The 7,500-nt window shown below is 43.8% G+C and overlaps 1 protein-coding gene across 1 annotated transcript in view; it reads right to left on the bottom strand.

Moving 5' to 3' along the window:
- Positions 1-7,500, bottom strand: part of LOC122247497 (uncharacterized) — a 139,749-nt gene that overhangs the window by 103,858 nt on the left and 28,391 nt on the right. The window contains exon 2 of the mRNA XM_043006796.2: positions 3,893-4,940. Within this exon, the coding sequence (XP_042862730.2) occupies positions 3,893-4,553 (661 nt within the window). The 5' untranslated portion in view covers positions 4,554-4,940. The remainder of the gene's footprint in view (positions 1-3,892; positions 4,941-7,500) is intronic.

The raw sequence follows: 7,500 nt of genomic DNA, 5'->3' as shown, positions 1-7,500 counted from the left end.
TATAGTAATACTAACAAGAACAACAACAACAACAATAATAATGATAATGATAATAACAGCACCAACGAAAAACTATTATTGACTATTATCATTATCAATAACAATATAATCACCTACATCAGCATCACACTAATATCATAATCCCCATCATTAATACCATCATTATTTCACCATAATTTTATCATTACAGTGACAATAGTGACGACCATAAATAAAACAAATAACAATAGGAAGTACTATAATCATCATTATCCTTATTTTCTAGATAACGAGAAAGATAATATAAATATATATATATATATATATATATATATATATATATATATATATATATATATATATATATATATATATAACAACGATAATAAGAATAAGAAAGGGCTGATGATGATGATAGAAGCTTAAAAGAAGAAAAATTATCGAATAAATTATTGAAAAATAATAAAATCATCACTATTATGAAAAACTCTTGATAATCCCAATAAACCCTTAAATTTTAAGACCAATAAAACCTCAAAAAAAAAAAAAAAAAAAAAAAATCTAAAGAAATCTACAAGAAAAACAAACAAACTCGAAAACAAACCCTAAGAACAACAAAAACGAAACAAGAAAAAGCTCAGCAAATCCACCAAGTCCTCTTTTGTGTGTCCGCGCAGCCCTTAACCCTTCTAAAGACAAGGGCGCGAGGCAGACGCCATCCAGTACACGGCGTGCAATGTTCCGTAAATACCCAGCCGACAACGGGCGTAGCGTGTGCAACAAAGCGTGACGGGAAATTATGCAACTTGCGTAGGAGATGCAGCTCTGTCTGTCTGGTTGTTGTTGTTTTTTCTTCTTTTTCTTTTTTTCATTCTCTTTTTTTTTGTTGTCTGTCTCTGCTCTTCCGCTTGTTTTGTCTGTCCTCTCCCTGTCTGTCTCTTCACCTTCCCTCCCTCTTCTCTTCTCTCCTCTTCCTCTCTCTCTCTCTCTCTCCTTCTCTCTCTCTCTCTCTCTCTCTCTCTCTCTCTCTTCCTTTCTCTCTTCTCTCTCTCTCTCTTCCTCTTCCCTCTTCTCCTTCCTTTCTCTCTCTCCCTCTCCCTCTCCCTCTCCCTCTCCCTCTCCCTTTCCATTTCCCCCTCGCTCTCTTCCTCTCTCTTTTCCTCTCTCTCCCCCTCCCTCTCTCTCTCCCTCTTCTTCTCCCTATCTCTTCTCTCTCTCTCTCTCTCTCTCTCTCTCTCTCTCTCTCTCTCTCTCTCTCTCTCTCTCTCTCTCTCTCTCTCTCTCTCTCTCTCTCTCCCTCTCCTTTCAGTTCTCTCAACTTGCAGACTAAACACCCGCATGTCACAGAAAGCCCTAAAATTCCCAACAAATCCCACTCTCAGAGCCGACCGCCCGAGAAACATTCCCAACCAACTCGAGCGCCTTTTCCTAAAGAATGCAAAAAAAAAAAAAAAAAAAAAAAAAAAAGGGAAATGAGTCATGCACAGGGCGAAAACTCAACAGCCTCCGTCATGCGAGGCTTTATAATGCAATTTGGGCCGCGGCGACGACCTGTGGCTGGCTTAGACATCGCTGTCAGACGACCGCAATATATGACCTCAGATTTATTACTGGCTGAGTATGATGTTGCTGGCGCGTCTTCCTACGAGCCTATGTTGTTCCTCTTGTGCTGTCGTTTTGGTTGAACGAGCCGGTGTTTGGTTGGACGCTGGGCTGACTGGACGTGGGAGGCAAGTCGTGGGAAGTGATAGAGTGCACATATACAAAAAAAAAACGTACTTGTGGTGATATGTAAGCATAGACACCTGCATGTTAATATATAGATAAAGAGGTAAGTAGAAAGATAGAAAGACGTAGAAAGGTGGGAATGAGAGAGAGAGAGAGAGAGAGAGAGAGAGAGAGAGAGAGAGAGAGAGAGAGAGAGAGAGAGAGAGAGAGAGAGAGAGAGAGAGAGAGAGAGAGAGAGAGAGAGAGAGAGAGAGAGAGAGAGGTTGCGTATAAGACTAACCTTTTGCACCCAACCAAATCGTTCACCTTTACGAAAAAAACACTGCAACCATTCACGTCAGATATGCCGGCGGGGCACCTTACATACCAGAAGGACTGGCCCCCCCCTACCCCTAGGCCCTTCCCACACTTGCCCATACAAAGCTAAGTAATGTGTATGCATGTACAGTACATTGTATATCCGCCTCTCGACATGCTACACATGGCCCTTCGGGGAGCAAATATATCGTCCCTTCATGCCAACGCCCAGAAAAAGAGAGACCTTTGCAGATCTGCGACCCTGTGCAACCCGTTCCTTCTTCCTCCTTCTTCCTCCTTCCCCTCTTATTCCTTCCTCTGCCCTCCCCTTCTCTCTTCCTCTTTCTCTTCCTTCTCTCTCCTTTTCCCCCACCTCTCTCCATCTTCTCCTTTCTCTCTTTCTCTTCCCCTCTCATCTCCCTTCCTTTCTTTTCATCTTACTTCTGTCTTCACCGTTTTTACTATATGATTGCCATCCCATTCCTGCTCCTCTTTATCTCCCTCCCGCCAATCTACACTCTTCAGTACCTCTTTCACCTTCCTCTTGACCGGTACCTAGTGGCTTGGTCAGGGGGAAATAACCTCCCCTTTTCTCTAAATTCAAGGGGGAGGGGAGCATTCTCTCCTTCTCTTTTTTTAATGTTACGTTTTGCAATATAATTTCGCTTGGAGGACTTACGGCACCCCTAAGCTGACCTTCGGTCGTTTCGCTGCCATCGGTAGCTCCGAGAATTAATCTGTCAGTTTTTTTTCGACGCTCGTAATTATTTGATTCTAACCACAGCCATACCCCATAACCTCCTACCAGTCTCCTACGACTCTCAATCCAGTGCTGTCCTCGCACCTGACATTATCTCCCCTCCCGTTTCCCTCTTAACCACCCCTCCCCCCTCCCCCACCCGTGCTCCAGCACCTGCCCCCACAAACCCACGCGAAGTCCGAGGCATCCCCATCCGTTACGAGTCCCGTGTACTTAGGAGCGGCCGACGCCTCCGACGCCGCCGCCCGACGCCCGTGTGCACGGCGAACAAGTTCTGTCCCCACGCCCATCTGGTCCTCCGCCGCCGCAGCAGAGGCGCCGCGCCCACCACGCCCTTCGCACATACCGTGGGCGGGGGGCAATCTCGACGGAGAGTTAAAAAGGATGCTTGGAACTTGAAATCGCCGATTGCACTTGTGTCTCGGAACTGATTTGGTTTTAGCGTTATATTTTCGCGCTGTATTTGCCAATTAGCTCTCGTTTTCTTTGTTTCTCCATTCGCTTTACATGCGGTGAAGATGATAAGATGCAGAGATAAGAAACTAGACAGTCACTCACCTTTGTGCTGTGCAATTAAACCTTTCATTATATCCTACCGTGAAGTATGCAGTGCAGACTGAATAAAGAAGCAGAACATTGCAATTAACCTAATTTGCATAACCGCCCGAAGCAGAAATGCAAAGAATTCATGAGAGAGAGAGAGAGAGAGAGAGAGAGAGAGAGAGAGAGAGAGAGAGAGAGAGAGAGAGAGAGAGAGAGAGAGAGAGAGAGAGAGAGAGAGAGAGAGAGAGAGAGAGAGAGAGAGGAGAGAGAGAGAGAGAGAGAGAGAGAGAGAGAAGAGAGAGAGGAGAGAGAGAGAGAGAGAGAGAGAGAGAGAGAGAGAGAGAGAGAGAGAGAGAGAGAGAGAGAGGAGAGAGAGAGAGAGAGAGGAGAGAGAGAGAGAAGAGAGAGAGAGAAGAGAGAGAGAGAGAGAGAGAGAGAGAAAGAGAGAGAAAGAGAGAGAGAGATTGAGAGAGAGAGAGAGAGAGAGAGAGAGAGAGAGAGAGAGAGAGAGAGAGAGAGAGAGAGAGAGAGAGAGAGAGAGAGAGAGAGAGAGAGAGAGAGAGAGAAAGCAAACATTGTACTCACGTCTGTTGTTATGCCTGTTGCCTTGTCTCCGCTTCCAGTCGTTCTTCAAGTTCTTCTTATTGAGCCTTCCGTTGTTGTGTTTCCGAGTCCTGTTGTAAAATCTGTTTTTGGGATTCCAGTTCCGCCCCCCCTTGCCCCTCCCTCCCGCCGCGGCAGCCAAGCCCGACGCCGCCTGTCGCTCCTTCTTCCGCCTCTGCTTCCGGTGCCAGCTGCCGTCCCTCACGCGGCCGCCGGAGCCCCTCGGCCTGTGCTTGCGGTCGTGCCTTCGACGGGCGCCCTTCCCTTCGGAGGCGGCGGAAGCGGAGGCGGCGGAGGCGGTGGTAGCGTTGACGTCGCCCGGCTGGTCAGGCCACCCGCCGCGGCCGAGGTCTGTGAAGAGTCTGTAAGGACCGTACAGGAGGTCCTTGGTGTTGCTGACGCTAGTGACGTCGGACTTGGTGTTTCTCTGGGCGTCGATCAGGTCGCCACTCTGGTTGTCGATGTACCTGATGGGCAGGAAGCCGGACGACTCGCCCTGGTCCGCGGTCGTGCCGGCAGTGCAGCAAGTGAGGCTCACGACCAGGAGGTACTTACCCAGCATCGTCGCGAATGTCGGTACGACCCAACTACTGATCACGTGAGACGCAGTGCGGTCTTCGCATAATATCGCATCACTAATCATTACATTAAACGAACAGATTCACGTTGAGATTAAGACGAACGGTTTCCTTGTGAAGACCCCGGCATAGTGGCAGCAAAAGGCAATTCGTGCACCTCCACCAGAAGACATTTTCTTGGCGTGGTCGCGTCGCACTTTACATCGTGTCATAAATTTTCCACAGTAACATCTTCCAAAAGAATTGTTCAATGTTCCTCTTTTCTGAACAGTTCACAATGACTGATAGCTTTCTACAGCTCCCCTGAAGTCTCCGTCAATTTTGATTATTTTCAGTTAAAGAGTATAAGGTGAAGCAGACAATCACAGTTCTGTCAAAGATCCTCGTTTACGTAAACAATCTTTATCACTTCTTTATTTCCATTGGAAGTGAGACTCTGACAGGCGTCCTTTCTGTAAGAAATAAGACTTTATTATTATATGAAAGTGCTTGGTACCAATATACCAAAGATACCATACTATGCACAACCATCTTTGACAAATATAAAATCCCTGTTGATATACCGTCAACCACATGATTCAGAACTCCAGATATGCTTTAAATATGAAATTAATTAAAGGAGACATTGTAATAACACCTTTACTGACACTTAATCAGAAACCACAATAATTAAGCAAGATATGTGTATGGATAAACTACCGGTAGTCAGTTCACACACACACACACACACACAGACACACACACACACAGACACACACACACACACACACACACACACAGACACACACACACACAAAAAAAAAAAAAAAAAAAAAGATAAATAGTACAGGCGAATAAAAGTTAATTATGAAAAACTAATAAAGGTGATGGTGATTATAATGAAAACACGAATCAAAGTAATAATCTATTATCCCATCACAGGAATAAGAAGGAAGTTGCTGATAAAGAAGACTGCACAGGCAAGAAAAATGTCAAGATTAATTAGTCTGGTAAAGCATTCAGTCAACAATATTATTGACCTCAGTGTTGCAATTTCAGCACAACATAGTAACTTGATTCATTTGTTTGATATCACAATGTTTCGATTTAACGCATTATAATTTAACAGACCGTTTCCTTTTTGCGACTGTAGTCTCTATATTTCTTTTTTTTCTAGAGTCTTCCTATCAACGTTAGTACACATTCGAAAGCGCGTGATTAACGTCGTCGCAACGTTTGCCGAATTGCATGAAGTCCGTCTTAATCATTCATGTTCATGCACTATTTGCTTCTGCATTGATCAATTTCGGGGTAACTGCGGAAACGCATACTGTTTAATTTATTCCACCTTTTAAAGTGGAAATATTACAATAAACACATTCCGTGATAACTAAACTGAACTTTGCTCAGAGAAAAATGCAACAAAATATTTTGACATAGAAAATATGGAACTATATGAGTATCTGTAAAATACTATAGGTCATTTTCTCTTCTTTTGATCTTGGTTCGTTGAGGGAGAGGGGAGGAGGATGATAGAGAGAGAGAGAGAGAGAGAGAGAGAGAGAGAGAGAGAGAGAGAGAGAGAGAGAGAGAGAGAGAGAGAGAGAGAGAGAAGAGAGAGAGAGAGAGAGAGAGAATCTGTGTGTGAGTGTGTGTGTGATCCACTCGACATGTTGTGGATAATTCTGACATCATATATCATGCTGCCTGAAATTTCAGCAAAAACCTTCACTATACTGATGACTCGACACTTAAGAGTTCACATATATATGGTGTTTGACAATAATGTTTATACTCCTATGAAAAATAGTGTAAACAAAAGTCATACCATAAATATCAATATGTATATAATATGATTTATATGTTGTATAGCTGGTACAGTAATCAGTTAGAGTGCTGACCTTGGATCTCTTAATATGCGAACATCGAGTAATGAATAAATAATAAACATTATTAATAAACGACGATAAAAAAATGGAAAATCAATTATTCTTATTATTATGACGAAATAATATAAAATAAAAATGTTTATCCGGCGGAGAAAAAAAGATAAGCATCTCTTTCCCTCCACCCCTCACAAAAAAAAAAAAAAAAAAAACGAACCACATAACCTGTGCTTTCTCCTCGTACTCTTCCTTGTGCTTTCACAATCACTCGCAGGCTGAGCAGTGAGCAAGCAGGAAATAACAGCTTATGAGAGAAATAAACATACCTCGATGACACAACGAGGTAAGTCTTACACAAAGGGTCCCTCTCTTCTACGTCACTTCCAAGTGTCATAAAACTCTCATATTTGGCGGTCGATTGTTTTATTTTCTTACCGTATCGATGAGAGAGGAAACTGAATATGAAGAGAAACAAGTGAGAGGGAGTAAAAGGAGAGAGAAGGGTAAGAAATTATAAAAATAAATAACGATAACGAGGAAACACGAGCTGTGATTAGAAACTATCCTTCCACTGTACGGCGTTACCTTGGGAGATTATAATAAAAGACTTTGTTGAAAGATAGGACTCTCTACCTTGAAAAAATAGAACTTAAGAAAGCAAAATAAAAAATAAAGAGAGATGAAAGAAACATCCTCCTGGTTCCTCTAAAGAGCCGAAGAGCCTCCGTGTCCCCCTGTGGATGCATCGTGACTGATTCCCCGCCATCTTGGTCGCCATATTGGGTCTTCAGGTCGTGTGCGAGGCGCCCCGCCGGACACCCTCGCCTGCCTGCTCTTGGCCTCGCTGCAAAGGATGATCTACAACACTGACATGCGTCTTCATTTGCGAACAATATAACGCCTCATCCACCAAGAGGCAGATATATGCAGGGGAGAATAAGGATACTGAATTAATGGGGTCTTGCAACGACAGAGGTAAGATATATATGAATGCAATATAAAAGGAAAAGTTCTTTGATTTACGACACGGTAAGCTGTACGAGAAAGATAGGGAGGAATTGAGGAGGGGGGGGGGGCAGACCATATCTAAGATGGTGGTCTCACAGCATGATCTATTCACACTCGCGGTCGGACAAGTACCTCCACC

Source organism: Penaeus japonicus, unplaced genomic scaffold (genome assembly GCF_977035675.1).
Source record: "Penaeus japonicus unplaced genomic scaffold, GWHDUDI00000001_assembly GWHDUDI00000030, whole genome shotgun sequence".
In the NCBI taxonomy this organism is placed as follows: domain Eukaryota; kingdom Metazoa; phylum Arthropoda; class Malacostraca; order Decapoda; family Penaeidae; genus Penaeus; species Penaeus japonicus.
This window is presented reverse-complemented; position numbering and strand designations above follow the sequence as displayed.